The sequence below is a fragment of the Monopterus albus genome, unplaced genomic scaffold, assembly GCF_001952655.1.
Source record: "Monopterus albus unplaced genomic scaffold, M_albus_1.0 scaffold20.1, whole genome shotgun sequence".
Lineage (NCBI taxonomy): Eukaryota > Metazoa > Chordata > Actinopteri > Synbranchiformes > Synbranchidae > Monopterus > Monopterus albus.
In genome coordinates, this window is record NW_018127900.1 from 239,220 (window position 1) to 256,847 (window position 17,628).

A 17,628-nucleotide genomic window follows, 5' to 3' on the forward strand; every position below is an offset into this window, starting at 1 on the left:
AGGGGCAGGAGAAAAACAGAAGAGAATGACAGATAAAAATGAGAAAGCAACAATACTGGCCAGTGTGGAAGAAGGAAGGGGGTGTGGAGGGGAAAATGCATTGGTTAAAAAAGAGAGCAGGGAGGAGAGGAAGAGGTACAGGGTGAAGAGAGAATGGGGAATAGATATGAGATGAAGGGAGGGGATGAGGCGTGGGCGAGTGCAACAGAGGATGATAGACAGCCAGGAATAGAAGACTAATTAATAGTCAAAAACTGCAGGCAGGTGTGGAGAGAAAACCACAAACGGAAGAAAGAAATGTAGTGATGGATGGCTTCCTACTATACCTACCTAACAAAACAAGCAGATTTGGGATATATACCTCTTCAAATATTGCACTACTGTATATCACACAGAGCTAACAACAGAGAGAGCACCAGAAGGGGGAAGGCAGAGGAAGAGAGAGGGAGTGAGAAGAGCAAAAATGGTTAGACAAACACAGGGAGAGGGAGAACATGATAAAAAAATGAAATGGAGATTAAGCTGCACAGAGAGGAAAGGCAAGAGAGAAATTCATTATCTGAGGTGAGAAAAGGCTTCCCTATGAGATTTGACATGAATGCATTCAAGTTAAACTGCAAAGTTTAATTACTCAGCTGGCTTATCTCAGTGCCATAATGCCACCTCCCTCATGCACAATAGTCAACAAACAGCAATGACCTTGAAAGTTTGTCACAGGTGCAGCATAGAACACATGTTGTCTGACAAATGACATGCATGCATACGCATTCTGTAAGCCTGTGTTGTTCTCTATCCACCAGCACACAACAGTGACAACAGCTATTAATATTGTACTCACTACACTGCTAAGTCTCACCATGTGTGTGCAACAGTGAAGCGCCTCTGTTTGTGGATGTTGTTGTTGAGCAGCATGCGGCGAAGCAGTCGCGGTGAGTTGCGGGGAGAAAGGCGAGGGGAGATGGAGGAGGGCGACCGTCTGTGTCCTCGTGGCCTCTCGGGCTGCAGCAAGTTTTCCCGCAGGATCTTCACCAGGTCTTCATTCAAGCCGGAGTGTTTGGGCATGGGTGGCACTGCCAAGGTGTCCTGGTGGGTCACCCCCATGCCTGCCTGCTGGGCCATGCCTGCCCCCGGCTTCACCACCACCACAACCAGCAGCACCAGCCAAATGAATTAACAATAAACACAGCCAAGATTAAAAAGAGAGATGTATGCTTCTTTTCTAGGAGAATCCAAGGATTCCCTCAAAATTTTGGAATCTTTGGAAAAAAAAAAAAATCTAAAAATCCTCTGGATAATAAACTGAAAAGAAAAAAGCTCTGCCAGAAATCTGCTGGTACCAGGAACCGACCTCTGTGCAAATGCAGAGGAAATAAAAAGAGGATAAAAAAAAACCTGGTCTCTTTCTCTCTCTCCCGTTATGTCTTTTAAGGAGCCAATAAATTAACAGAAGCACTGAGGACTGCTGCCTTTGTCTGCTCTGCAACACTGGATGTCTGTGAAAGATGAGGGGAAGATGGAAGAAGGAGAAAGGGAGGGGAGGATGGAAAAAAAAAAAAAAAAAAAAAAAGAAAATCCTGGGAATTCCGTCTATTCCAGCTCTATTTCCTCCAAGGCTGCAGACGAACACAATACAGTCCAATAAAATTCAGCCCAAGCAAGAGTTGAGCTGAACTAATTCGGTCTATTTGAGACCACAACAGCCCAGCTCTGTCTGGTAAAAGCCAACAGGGAACATGTGTTATTCACGAGTAAAGTCCCGGCCCAGTATGACTAAATCCAGAAGGGCTTGGTTGAGATCTGTTCCATCCAGTCGAAGCAATTTATCCTGCCTTCCAACACAGAGACACTGACTGCTGACTGCAGCCAGTTTGTAAGCTACTGATTCTTTGGAGCTGAGCAGAGCATGTGAGTGTTTGAATGAGAGGGAGAGAGGGGGGGGGAGCGAACCCGGAGGAGAAAGCGAACCCGGAGGAGAAAAACAAGGAGGTATAAAGAGAGATATGGTGAGAGTGAGAAACAGTGTGCAAAAATGTCATATGCACATGTATGCCTGTGATTCAAGGCGCATGCATCAGTGTTTCTCGATGCGGCAGACTGCACTAAAAGCACCCTTCAGTTACTGAGTAACCCTCAATCCAGACACAACCTGATGGAAGACATCCCTAGGATCAACAAATGATGCCATAACTATAAAATAAAAGCAAGCATTAGTTTGGCTTTGAGTGTTCTCTAGCATACTGAAATTAGCATACTTAAATTAGCATACTGCACGTATTACTCTCCAGTGTAACATGTTCTGCATCAAGGCATTCCAGACATGCAGTAATAAAAAAAAAAGTTAAAATACAGATCAAAACATAAGCAGGGATCTCTACGTGGCTACAGTTTATGCTCAGAGATTTAACAATGGTGCTGTGACCTACAGTAAACGCTAACAAAACATTGTAAAATGCTCACAATATATAGCAGTTCTGTTTATGATCACCATTTTATTTTAGAATGCTACATTCTTAGCATTCAAAAAGTTTAGCTGAGGTTGGTAGGAATGTCATTGGTTTTGCCAACGTCAAGAAATTTCATTCTTAACCAAAAAAATGTCAATGTTAATTATAAATACTATGAAGTACAATACAACTTTTCTTATGAACATCTCATTTATTTGGGGTATTGCATGCATTATTTGAAAACAAAATGCAAACTTGATACACATTTAAAATATTCAGGAGGGCAGATAAATTACACCAACCAAGCAGTTGCACAGTTACTGCCTAGCAGTCAATCATAGTATCAGTATTATCATGTGACACCATGCTACAACACCAGTGCTATCACCTTGTAGCACCCTAGAAACCTTTCAGAATGTACTAAAAACCACCCAGTCTCTCCCAGTATGTAGCAACCACACATTACTAATTTCTATTAAGACTAGAGCAATGTTCTACCAACACCTTGGCAATATTCTTCCAACATTACAGACCGTTTAAAAAAAATTCAAATGAAATCCTGTGTATTTAATAGTTTATGGTAAAAAAAAAAATGATACTATCCTATAAAAATCATGGATTTTTGTTTTTTCAAACAATAACAAAACAGATAGATACAATCCATGATACAAGTCCATGATACAATATTTAATCACAATATTAAAAACTTGCAGAAAATATGAAAAAATGTCCTTTGCTACATAATAAATCTGTTTTCTGTGTGATCTTTCTTTTAACTTAGTGTTCTTTCTTTATTAAAATGAAAGTAGCCAGCCATGACTTAAAAATTGCAATGAAGCATCATTGGCACTGAATGATGGAACTGTTTGTACAACTGCAAAACAAAACAGTCAGTAGCAGTCCTTTCTATAAAAGAAAAAATATATTATTGCAGCAGCTGAATCTGGTAAATAAAATCAGTCACACTCACAGTGGAACATCAGTGTTTTGTTTTGTACACCTCTAGACAAGTTTAATTTTCTCTGTTTGGTGGCCGTGTTGAATGGTGATTGGATTCTCAGTGTCACTGGACCAGTTGATGCAGGTATCCCAACAACCACCGGGGAAGTATTGGTTTTGCATATGTGCATCTAGTGTTGCACACAGCCATGTCCCAACTGTTTCTGCAAGATGCACCCATGAGTGTCACAGACCTAACCGGAGCTAGTATAGCCTTCGTCTGGCAGTATTTGAAAATTGTTCTGCATTTGTCAGTTTTCTTTCTACCTGTGTCACTTCTTGAAACTGGAAAACTGAAATCCTTTCATACAAAAACCTCCACAATGGAGCGTCACTATGTCAGTTTCAAATTCTGCGACCTGCACACAGTAATACTAGTGAAATAACCATATGCAATACCACAGTCCCATGGCATTATTGAGAAAATGTTCTATTGCGATATTGTGAAATTACAAATATCATTACATCCCTAGTCGGGATTGAATCGTGTTTAGCAATGTTTTTTTATCATTATGAAAATGAACGATCACGATGTAATTTAATATGTATTACAGATGCACACAAAGCTTCGGCAATGAATGGGTTCTTTAAACTGCAAAGAGGCATTTTTACTGTTCTACCTCTCAAACCTTACAAACAGGGTCTGCTACTTCAGTTTATTTGAAAAATTAAAAGGTCACAAACTGTATTTTATAAGAAAACTACTTTTTAAACATTTGCATTGCTGCAGTTTCAGAGGAATATACAAAGAGGACAGAGCATCTTAAAAGTCTATAAGACTCATTGGACCAGAAAATGGACCAGAATATGTTCAACTATACAACTTCAGTGACCTTTGGTCTTAAAAATGCCCAGTAGGATGTATAGGTAACACATGTTCAGAAAAATATATTATAGGTGAAAAAGAGCTTGAAAATATTGGGAAAAGATTTTAAATAAACAAGGCATGCCTGTACTCACCAGTTGTGCAATGGTAAAGTTCAAGTTACTACAAGTTTACCAAGACAGAGACTGCAACAGATAGGTTTGATTCTTGATAGCAGGGTCTCCAGCTTGGTTTTGATTTAAAATAAACACCATCAGCCATGTTTGCATCCCTACTGAAACAGCAGCAAATTTTACAGGTTGCTTTGTGTGTGGATCGTGGATTTGCAGGTACTGAACCTCCAGGCACATTAGCCCCTCACAGTGAAGTTCCTTGTTGGCAGATTAAAAGAAGCAGCTGCCAACACAATATGGAGGAAGTCTGTCTGCTTCCCACTTCTGAGCTAAAGTCTTTGTGATTTTAGAGCTTCATTTTCAAAGGATCACAAGCTCCTTTATAGTATGGAAAATCTTAGGTCTTTGGAATTGAAAAAAAAAATCTTGGATGCTTAAAATGTGTTCTTTTTGAAGATGCAGTGGTTGGTGTGTCTGACCTATCAACATCATCACAATGCAAATTCACAATTCAAAGGCAAGCTGCAGCAAGTGTTACACTTTCAGCCATGATACCAATGGAGAGCTGCTGGCTTACATTTGACAGCATTTTCTGTTTTAGTTGTTTCTCTCTCTTGGGAAAAAAAAAACCATCATTACTGTCATTATTACCCCACTCCTTGGCTTGTTTTATAATTCTTTTTTCTTTCCTCTCATCTCTGTCTTCTTTCCTTTGTAAACCTTTTTTTCTTAACCCCTCCCTGCTGCTGAGCATGATGTCTATGTGCATTTCCCCCTGGTTACCAAGGGAAACATGGATGGAGAGGGACAAGTGGATCTGTCAAGAACTAAAGACGGGAGGAACAAAAGCTAGTAAAGGGAAACCAATCTGCTGGACAAGACAGTAATATATGCTGTACATGCTCAGACAAGCATAATAATAACAACAACATGTATTGGACATACTGGCTTACAATATGAATGCAACAGAAAGCAAAAGGTGCACTTAGTATGCACTTTGACCATTTTCTTTTTGTTTCTGAAAGCAAAACCTGTATAATGAAAGAAGAGTTTGTTTATTTTTCTGTATAGCCTTTTACCTTGTAGGTGTAGCAAAATATCCAATAATTTATCACTGGAATCAAAACCAGGGTATGAGCTAGACTTTCTTCACTTTCATTCGTACACAGGGAGTCGACAAAAGTGTGAACACATACTCCAAGTCCTCAAAAATGAACAGACATGAATCAAGACCTGTCTGACAGCTTCAAAAAAATAAATAAATAAAAAAACCTGATCAGCAGACAACAGATAGCAGCCCAGGGGCCTCATTTATAAAACTGTGCATAGGATTCACACTAAAAGTTTACACACATACGCACAAAGTTTGAAGTATGCCAAAACATATTCAGATTTATAACAAATTGTGTATACACATTCTACACCTGTTTCTCTTTATAAATCACAATCAACTTGAGAATGTGCGCAGTCTGGTGAGCAGCAGTCCAGCATTAACCGCATATGGTCAATGGAAAACGTTCTTGAATATTGAAATACACTGTGTTCCTGGGAAGACCAGAGGCAGCGCTACACACAGAACAAAGGCTGATCGCTGCAGGAGATATTTTATAGAAAACAAAAATATACACAAACTAATTAAAATTGTAATTGGCCACATATTCACAGTATTAGAAGACCCTGTTAGAAATCTACCACTGCTTTTTTCTTTGGTTCTATAAAGAAATGTGGTGATCATTTCATCTTTAGGCAACTGTGGCTGAGATGAAGAGATCTCAGGATATAGTGAGTTAATATCAGAGAAAGGTGAGCCAGATTTTCGCAAACCCACCACCTGACAAATCCTGGCATTATCCCTGACAAAGCCACACTGTGGTGTGCTCCAGCTCACACTCGACCTGTAGCTTGAATGTGAGCATCATATGGCTCGACCCTTTCTGAGCTTTGACGGTCTGGAAATGTGGTGATGAACCAGCTCCAGACTCTTGATTAATTAATGATAGTTTAATAATGAATCACAGATGTGAATGATTAAGATTGAGATTGGCCTGTATCTTTTTAAAATAGCAGTTCTTATTGAATATTAATCCTACGATTAAAATCACAATATAACATCTGTCTGATGTTCAGTACATTGTGTACATATGGTTATTGATATGAAGCTAAATTAAACCCCTAAGGATCGATATAAAATCTGGCTTCAGTTCACAGCTTCACCATCTGTTTCGCCAACTTTCCTCATATTCAAAATGTGCGTTTGCACGGGTCAGAGTTTCCGTGGAGGACCGCACATTCTCCCGTCAAGTACGCAGTATTTATAAATGATGCCCCAGGTACACTTACTTTACCATACACATCTGAGTATTTAATGTGGTTTGTCTTCATCTTCATACATAATCCAGCTCTGCCTCAGCTTTGACAATTTTTTTTGTCTAAATGCATTCATTTCCTATTTCTCTCCTTTGTAAAACAAAACCCTGAGTGAAAATTGAGAGGGGCTTACTGTCCGCTTAAAAAAATGCAGCAAATCTCTGTGTGAATTTGAGCTCTTTGCTCACAAGCTCCTTGCAAAATATTGTTAAATCTTGACAGATTGGATGTCTTTTATTTTGGCAGCACACAATATGCCATCACTTCACTGAACACAGTCTGGAATCTGGGATGTTACTGGCATGACACTTCAAATCAGTATACGTCATTTTATGTGTAAGATGCGTAAAGTGTGTTATTGCTGCTATAGGCACCCCTTACTGTACATATAAATGCAATATTCATATTATTTATATATAATAGTAGCAACGTAAATGGATGGTGAGGGGACAGTGCTGAAATAGTAGTTAGAGGACTTGATATCACACTTTGGTGGTTTACTGCAACAAGAATTCCTCTGCAGTTCAATGTAGACCCAAGTGTTGCAACAAACACAATGCACCCAAAACCTTAGTGTAGCTCTGACTCCCTCAAGTGGATGCCTCCTCTCACTGTGAGATTCAGCATCTACAGGAAAAAAGTACAATGTATGGTTTCTTCATAATTTTACTGCTTGTATTGTGACTTTTGTACATTTATGATATTGACCACATGCTTTAGAATTACTTTCTACTAACACTGCTGCTGAGAATTCATGATAAAATCACCACTATCATATCAAATGAACATGCACATTTGAGCACATCCTAATTCTTTCAATGATCAGCTGACCATGCATTTTAAAAATGCACTGCAGAGAGGAATAAAAATCCTAGCAAGCATCAGCTCTTGGCACAAGATAACCATGCTTTCTGTCCAATCCCTGTGCACTCACATCTCAGCTTCCTTTAAAAATGACCTTGGTTTTGTGGCAAGTATTACTGCACATGTACTTGTAAATTTGAAATTGCAGAAAAATTGCAGAGAAAAAATGTTGGTGTGATTACCTTTAGGAATTATTTTAATCTTTCACAAAAAAAAAAAAGTCATTAATCACCTCCTCCATCTTTGATTGCAGTCTCTAAAATGGTAGAAACCATTTTCTTGTGCGCTGAAGGCCACTGAGTATTTCACAAAGTATTTGTTTCTTTATTAGCTTTTCAGTACAACCACGTCAGTATTTACTGAGAACGAGAGTACTTTTAGATGGTATCCAATGAGATAGTTTTTTTTTTTTTTTTTTGGTGGTTGTAAAAATGCATGAACACCGTCAGTGCCAGATTGCCTTTGCAGCAAGTCCTTACAAACCATGAAACATATTGTACATTTATGCTTGATCTGATAGTAGCACAGAATTGTTTCTATTGCAAATAGGACTTGTAAATATCATTTCTTACTATCACACAGTCATCATTCACGCTGACACTGGTTACTGGCATTGTGCCTCTATCTTAGTCAGGTAAGATGAGCATAAACGCCTTTAGTATTCATTTGCATGCTATTTGATAGTACAGATATAATAGCAATGCTAAACATTCTCTTGCATGTACTTGAAATATACCATATTACTGACATCATCATTCTGGTGAAGTCTACAATACCAAGCAAAACTAATGTTAAATATTTGACCTATAGATGGCAGCATTTGTTTAGACATGTTTTCTAGTGAACAGTTATCAGACAATGACTACATACTGGTTGTATGCTACCTTAGGAGGCAAGTTAGTGTGACCCCAACCTGCCACGGCCAACAAATGCAACTGTTAGCGCAGTTACACCTCTGTTATTCTGTGATACTGTATGATATCCACTTTGTTCAAGGCTCGCCTCCATCTTATGCCATGTGAAATAACTACAGTGCAGCCATAATTTTATATTATAATGCAAATACATCAAATGTCATTTTTAACATTTCAATGCAATGCTGCTACTGTTTTCCTCCTTTTGAACAATGACAATTTTCTTTATAGTGTTAACATTTAAAACACTCTTGCTCCGAATGATTCATAGCATGAGGTGAAAGCAGTCGGCCTTGTAAATGCAAAATGAACCTAGTCCACTCTTCTAAAAAAGAACAAAAAAATAGTGGGGAACAAACTGACTGGGTGTGAATTGTCATCACATCTTACTGGTTTTCTGAAGGACAGTGTGGTGCAAAATAACATAAGATGTGACATAAGTTCTCAAGAAAACTGTGGTTCTATCGATGCAGGTTCTGTTTTTCTCCTTTCAGCTCTCTCTCATTAGGTAGTCCTATTTGTGATGTACACTAGAGTTGAGCGATATACATCAAAACACAGCTGAACAGTAGTGGATCTGAAAATGCACTACACCTTTCTATAATGAACTCTTACTGTATACTCACTCTTATTTATGAACTTACAGCATCCAGGTTTGTTTTGAGTCTGAAACTCTGAGACAAACATATTTCTGAACAACTAAAAATCAATAAAGACAGCTACATATGATGCAAGATTTAAAGTGACAATGTACGATGTCATATGGATTTGTCAGAATAATGAGACAGCCAGCACACTTGTATTTCTGTTGAAAAAAATGCTCTTTCAGGTATTTTTTTTTTCTTCTGAGACATGGTTATTGATTTATAATTCCTCCTTGAAATGTTTTCCCAGTGCATTTTTTGTTAGCTTCCTAGTACCATTTAGCATGCAGCATGTTGCAGAAACATAAGATAAATGACTGTGCGTTACACTTTAACAGAGATGGGCAAACAAACCAGATGAACATAGGCCTATGCAAAACCAACCACATCACGACGACTATTAAAGCCTTTTCTTTTGTAAAAGTAGACCACACCGTTTGAAAACACTTCTAATAAATACAAATCTCACCTTTATGTGTCTTTTCCTAGTGGGTTTATACATCAGACTGTGTCACGGTTGAAGTGGGTTTTCCCTCCGATCACAAAGGGAAGTATTGGGTAAATTACCGCTGGGTACACCAAAATGAGGAGAAGACAACAACAAAATAACAGGACCAGGGCTGCTTTTTATTGTAATGCACACTGGCTAACAAAAAATAAAATATAATAAAATAAAAAGAAGGTTGGACAAGAAGAATCTCAGTCGACCGACAGGTCTCTTGACAAATGAGTCGACCAGTAGACCTTCAGGGTGCAGCCCTACTGTCCAAGTACATCTTCCTGCAAGCTGTGCAGCTGGTCTCTAAGTCACACTGAAGTTATATCCTGGACTGTGAGTTAGCTAAGCTGTCACAGTGACCCTAACACCCAAAGTTACACACCCTTTCACCCCCTGGGTTAAAACTGTTCACATACATATACACAAAAATGATTTATTCTGCCAGAATGGCAGAACTGGGTTATTTCATAAATAATGGGCAACCAGTGTTAAAATCAGATGTGTAGATCTGAATATGAGACTGGTAATTAGGTTCCGTATGCCTGCAGGCACAAAATAAGTTATGGGCCGTGTTTTTACATTCACAATCATTATGAAATAAAGTGATCTGATTCTTTCTAATGCCAGCAACATTTTGTTTTATTGTCTCTGCTGTCCAACAGTTATCCCAAATTAAGTTGTTAGTGGGTCCACTGCTAAGGACAGAAATGATATAAACCCTGGCCAGGATCCATTAGAGTATGTTTGATTAAATGTGTGCATCTGTCGTTGAATGGCTTCCCTTTCACTATATGTATTAAGCCCAGCTGCATTATTTTGAAGCATGGCAATAGTTGATACTTATCGAGCATCCTGGCATGCATGCAGCTTGCTATGATGAGAGGAAATGGGCAGGGGGAGGCAGAACTGAGGGACGGAAGAGAGTGAGGGAGGCAAATAATTGGAGCAGCTTGCCAAGCAAGGCAGGAGCTCAGAGCAGACTGTAACCAACGCGGGGTGACAGTAAATGAAAGTGGATGAATACAAATGACTGCAGGGATCAGGAAGAGGAGCTGAGAGGGGACAAAAGGGGGAATGGAAGGTCAGAAAGATCAGGGTAGCTCCAGAAACAGCCCATGGTTGTAACATAGAGGCTCTGTATGTCTGTGTTTGCATGTATACATGTGAAGTCTATTTGTAGGTGTTCTAGAGGCTATGATAATTTAACAAAATTCAGTTCAGTGTTTTTATGACTATGACATTTTGCTAGTGACATTTTTTTCCTCATCACCTATAAAGGAGGGAGTTTATATAAAGGACAAAGTTTTACACCTCATTGGTGTACTTCATAAAAAAAGACTAAAGACTTTTCATGGCTACACTGCACACATCCAGTCCCCACAAAAAATATTCAAGTAACATAAGCGCATATTATGATATGGTTCATTTAGGAGGGGAATAATAAGGGAATGAAGCTGTGATTCGTAGACATGGGTGTGGAGTCAGAACTGATGCATGATGAGAAGGAAATTACTCCACAAAATTGACACTGAATAATAGATGAGAAAATTAATACTCATCTCCACATTTCAAAGTAACACCTGGGTGAATCTTGGGAGTTGTTAAAGAACATTTACTAGACTTCACAAATGGAACGTTTTATGCGATATGTACACAACTGTGTCTGGTATCCATTACAAGAAGATAATCTAAGAACACCTTTCTGCATAAGGACCAGGACAAGGATAACTTAAAGATGCATCGACCGTGTTGTGGTGTGCATGCCTGCCTAGGAGCGTGGACAATGCTCATGCACTGTGCTTGTTATGAGCAGGTCTGTTACCTCAATGGAAAATCTTACTGGTATCCGACCTGGCAAGTCTGCCAGCATGCTAGCAATCCACCAAGCGTTCAAACTCACACAGCTCTTAAAGGGGATGTGAGGTTACACACTGATTGGATAATTGCATGTTACGCCAAAAAATAAAAAATAAAAAAACTTGTGCTTTAATGGTGAGATCAAGTACAGGGCTTCTGCTACTTCCACAGGTGCTTGAACCATTTTTTCCTCATCATCAAATTACCGAAATGAACATGGACACACCCCAACCCCACTTGCACCAATACATCATGATCAAACACAATGGATCATCAAAATAGGGCCCTTAACGTCTCACACACAACTTTAAATCTGGAAAAGACAAAATTGAATTAAATATGAGGGACAGATGATGTCCCTGGTAGGCTAGTGGTTAAGGCACAGTGCTCTCGCCATGGCGCCCCGGGTTTGAGTCCAGGTTGCGTCAAGAAGGGCATCCGGCGTAAAACACGTTCCAACTGTCAACATGCGAGTCGTCAGTGTGGCGACCCCTAAAAAGGGAAAAGCCGAAAGTGACATTCTTTCTATGTAGGATAGATGATCTTTCATGTCTCATATACTCTGTTACATGTTCCTTTGACAATCTTATGTTTTTTTTTTTCCATCGACTACAAGTCTGGAAATAAAGTAAGTGGACTCAACACATGACACATCAGGTTGGTTTGGTATTGGGTGAATCCTCACACTATTTTACTGTCCAATTAAAACAACAACATCTTACTTCTCTAGTATGGTGACAGAGAGAAATAGTGAGACAACCTTGAATCTCAAGCAAACATATTAATCTTTTACACACACACACACACACAGCAGTGTGGCACATGTTTTGACACCAGCCAAGGCAAAGCATTTGTATCAACATTATCCAAAGCCACACTGGCATAACATAGAGCACAAGAGAAGACCATGGAAACTGCTAAATGTTGGTAATAAAAAAGAACAAGGAACCAAACATGAAAATTCAAATGTTTTTGCTGGTCTCATCACAATGAAGAAAATGAGGACTATCAAATGCTTCATTTCCACCATCAGACCCCGACAAGCGGTTTACCCTGTACTTCCCTCAACCATCACCAACCATATCCTCCAGGGTTGACGCAGACGGTCCTGCTTTCTTTTTCTGCTGTATTTTCTCCGTCGGTCTCTGTTTAGAGGAGGGAGGGGCTGCTCCTCTCTCACACACGCAGTCAGCTGTGTGTTTACACACAGTGCTTGTAAAGCTAATCTTTAGGGTGTGAAGACACAGACATTTAACCAATCACCAGTGGCTGCTCTGCACGTATGCACCCCCTCCCCCTTACGTTCGTGGTGCTTGATTTTACTACCACCTCCTGCAGGGTGTCGAAATCTATCTCCCAGAACGCACCTCAAAAGCAGGTGTACTGTAGGGGAAACAAATGCACAGCCCGTGACGAGCATTACTCGACTCAGCGTGGTTCAGGTGGGTTCCTATAATGGAATGACCCCTAAAGACATCAGCTGTTTTGCCCAAAGATTTTCTTATTACTTTTTATTGCTTACTACGTCATTGCTGTCATTTCAGGTTATTCATTTAAAATGGCAAACATAGCATTATGATTTAGAATCAAACCTTTATTTATTGTATTTTTATTGAAAAGAACCATTGAATCATTGAAGTTCTAGATATAGTTACCATGAAAACAGAATAACTTCTCCCTTCCCCAAGGTTAATTCATTAATGCCCAATAATATAACATGGATTTTGAAAAGTGGCCTTAATCATGGAATTACCAACTCTATATACAAGAGTATATTAGTTTCTTCATCATTCATATTTTAATTTTTATTGTACGTTGCTATTAATGGTATTCATTTTCTACAAAAAGACAAACTTAATAAACCAGCAGTTTTATCATGTCTAGGCAATAGAGTCTGTATTGTGTAATCGCACAACTATGGGTGCTATGGGGAGCTGGGGAAGAATGGCCTTTTGTGTAAATGCAGCCATTTTAATTTATACTATATTCATTCTGACTTTTCATAAATGTGTTAAATCATTTGGCACTGTGAGTACACTGAATGAAATTCAACAAAGTAATGAAATGAGCACTATGAAGGACACTAAATACAGAAATATACATTTCTAGCAATTCTGGTTCTTTTTTTCTCCTTGTATTCATTAGCTTCCATTACTGAATGAGAAAATGTCATTACCTTGATTACTGATCACATTCTCTGCCAGATGGCACAAAAAAAGAACAAAAAACAATTGTTGAAAATTCCCAGCTGACAATCCAATCGTTTTTTTCCCTTTCCAAATGATTCAAAAAGAAAATCATACGTCCTATGAAAATTTCTTAACCAGGACCCAGTTCTTAGCATATGAAAAGTATTCATTCAGACCACAACAACAGCTGAGATGCCTGAGGTCTGATGACTAAATAGTTATGAAATTACATTCGGAGCTTCTGAATAGTACAGTATGGCTGAGACGTGCCATGTAAAATCACAAAAATACTAGGCCTGTAAAACTTGGGGAAGGAGGAAGCAGTAATCAAAATCAGTGTGGGTTTAACAGTATGGAAAATCTCTTAAACACTACACATAACTTCTAATAGTTCTTGACCCACATGAGGCCTGTTAAGGACCTTTAGCAAGCACCAGATAAGCTGTCTGCAATGTTGCTCTGTACTCACATATGTACCTGTTATGTCTAGAAAACAGGAGGGAAAAAAACACTATTTTTTTAATTTTCACATGGGAATGTCTTACAGCAGAAAATAATTAAACGCCTTGAGAAGAGCTGTTTCTGTTCTGTGAAAAACTGTAAAAACAAACTGACATTTCCACAACAGATAAGTGTAGCTAGGTGTTAGAGATAGATGTGGTGTTCTGGCAATACTTAAAAGCATGCACATTTCAAAGTTTGGCATTAAACTAAACCCTAGGGCAAAAGCTTGTTTATTTACTATATAAATGTGAGAGATCTGTTTTGACAAATGAAGAAATTCAACTTAGTCGCAATGTATTTCTTATCTTTAGTGTTTAAATATTAAAAATGTTGTCAGATTGAGACAGAAATGGATGTACTATTAATAGCTTAAACTAATGATGGTGGTATGTGCTGACAAAAAGTATCAAATTTCTATTAACAAAATGTTTTCAGCTAATTAACATTCCACATACATATCTACTAGCTGAACTTTTTTTATTTTATTTTTTTGGATGGCAGTTTAGTGTAAAAGAGAGCAATGCAGTAGTATTTCAATTATCAGCTGTTACAATTGTGTATTTTTCTGTTGAATAAATGCTGCAAAGTTAAGATTTCTGTTTAAAATGTGCTTGGGTATAAATAAGATGTGCAAAATGCAGAGCAATTTGCTATGTTTGAAAGTTTACATCATCACAGCTCAAATTTACTTCCCATTACATTCTGACAGTGAATTATTTTTATTTTTTTACTTCATACACATATAATTTTGTTCATGTTTGAATCTAAGCTAATAAATTGAATCTAATAAACAAAGACTACATGTGCTCGGTATATTATTTCAGCTTAACATGCATGCTTTGGTGCAGGCCAAGCTGGAATGCCGGGAAGAAAACAGGTTCTCTTCCACCCACTTCAGATCAGCATATAGGCAGAACCATGAGAAAGTATATAATGCGTTCCAACTGCAAGATCGAGCATCATTAACTCTTCTAGAATACTCTAAGCTAAAACCCAGTTATGATAACATCTTGGAAGCAGCATAGAGGTTGTGCCGGCCTCAGTCACACGCAAAGACAGGAGTTTCTTTTCACTGATGTTTAATGTGGTCTTCCTTTATGCCAAACGCCAGCACCTTACACCAAACACCGTAGAACTAACAAACAAGATAAATATAATGGAAATAAACAACCACGTCACTTCACATCACATAGACATGGTGCAACAATAAATTCATAAACAAAATGAGACATACCACTTTGGCTTGCTTGTGAGCAAAGGCTGGTAGTAAAACTCAAACTTCTTAAATTAATGTCTTAAGTGTCCTTTTCTTCTGTCCCTTTCTCTGCTGCTAGTCTTCTCTCTCTCGTCGAAGGACCGGAAGTAGCACAGCGGAAACAATAGTTCCGACAAAATAAAACTTATAGGACTAATTGTATTCAAAATAAAACTATCAATATATAAAAACAAATACCATTCATAATGTTGCATAAAAAATACAAAACACATAAACACAATGTGCAACTTCATAATGGCCTTCACAGGATGCATGAAAAACTGCACAGACTCCATGACAGCATCTACAGAGGTTTAATCTAATTCTAACCACACACATACAGTAGTCTCTGAAGTGACAGCTCTGTTATAATGTCTCCTCACATCATCATGTGACTTTTCTAGATGCAGCTGTCCTGCTCTTTGCTTTTCCATTGAGTACTACATTATCTGCCCTGGCCCCTGACTCCTCAGAGCACAGCAGCATCCACTCTACCGCCTGCTGTTCGTCTCCCCTTTCCTCCATCCTTGCTTCCCTCCCTACATGCCCTCGGCCTTTGCTGTAGCTCCAGCGGACATGGTTGATGTGACCCTGTATCAGCCTGATGCTGGTGGATGTTAAGGAGAAGTGTGTGGGTGGGGCTCTTTGTCCTCACCACCATTGTTTGTCCCTTTTCACTTCCCTGTGGCTCCCATTATGCAGAAACCTGCTCAGTGCTTCCACGTGCTGTCTTCTCTCAGATGTGCGCAAGCCATTGCAACGACAGAGCAATTACTGTACATACCTGAGGTGCTCTTATCCTTTTGCTTTTGAGCTGAACCAGCGCTGGCAGCAGTGGAAATATGAAGCTACAGCCAAAAGACAGGAAACAAAGGTATAGCTTTGCTCAGTCCACAGATTAAAAAAAAAAAAAAAAAAAAAAACCTTTACTGTGACGGTAAGACTGCAGGACATCCACAATGTGTTTGGGGAGAACCAGTTTAGCCTTTTCTCCAGCTTTTAGACTTTATACTAAGCATCTCCTAATGGACAGACATGAGCATGGAATCAATCTTCTTAGTAAGAAAATAAGCACATTTCCAAAATTGTCAAAATATTCTTTTAAGGTTTTAAATATTGATATACGATTAGCCAAGTACCGGTCAAGCTTTAGTACACTTATCACTAGTCTTTTTGAGCACAATCATCCCATTGCAAAAGCACAAAATGGAGCATGTGAGGATCTTTACAGTACTATACTGTATGTATATATCACATCTCCTGTAGCTCAGACAATTCCTTATCAGACCAAGGGCCCTCACAAGTTATTCCCCTAAAACACACAAATAAGAACTGCCACATTTGACCCCTGGCCATACTGTACCACTTAGCATGAGAAACTATTTATTCCTTCCCTAGAGAAGTTTAAATAAACACTCTGACAACTTTGAAGTATAATATTTAGAGCTGTACTTGGTCAGACTATTCAAAATTAAGTCCTCAACAGAAAATGTCAACTCTTCTGAAGGTTACCAAAAATAGGGTAGGCTACATAAGGACAGTGAGATACGGCAATACAATTAGGAGAAGATGACAATAAAAGCACAAAAAGATCAAGAAAGAAAGAACGAAAGAAAGAAAGAAAGACAGATTGTCATTTCAGACAAAGGAAAATCGAGTGCTTGTACTGATGTTACATAAGGAAACACTACAACCTCTTTCTGCCTGCTCCTCTTCTGGTTTAAAGCCATCAGGCATTTAAACTGTCTCTCACCACTTCAAACTAAAACCTTATTTCTCAATGGGCTTCTCCCTTCCCCTCTGATATAAAGCCTATTAGTACATCCTTGTACAGTATACCAGCTTTGGCAGGGTAATAAATTATTCATATGATTTGTTCTTAGTCCCTTGGTGCTAGTGGACATCTCCCACACATATACTAATGTGTTTCTGACTAATTCTTTCATAATTTCATTCCTTTTAGTCTTGGGTGTTTATATTAAACAGAGCAAATCAGATTTACATGCATCAAGTGAACGTACAAATTGCTGCTTGAGTTTCAGATCACAAAAAAGCTCCAGCCAGGCAATTTCCATATCTCAACAAGTACATCTGGAATAATTCTTTATTTCATTTGCTTTTTATACTGGATAAACTTTCTAGCCTTCCCCTTT

The 17,628-nt window shown here is 38.6% G+C and overlaps 1 protein-coding gene across 3 annotated transcripts in view; it reads right to left on the reverse strand.

Annotated features, from left to right (window-relative positions):
- Positions 1-17,628, reverse strand: part of pde4d (phosphodiesterase 4D, cAMP-specific) — a 153,586-nt gene that overhangs the window by 84,889 nt on the left and 51,069 nt on the right. The window contains exon 1 of one of the 3 annotated variants that reach the window (XM_020593701.1): positions 857-1,484. The exons of the other annotated variants lie outside the window; for them this stretch is intronic. Coding sequence (XP_020449357.1) covers positions 857-1,119 — 263 coding nt within the window. The 5' untranslated portion in view covers positions 1,120-1,484. Of the gene's footprint in view, positions 1-856; positions 1,485-17,628 lie in introns of those variants that run through there. 3 annotated transcript variants of the gene reach the window in all.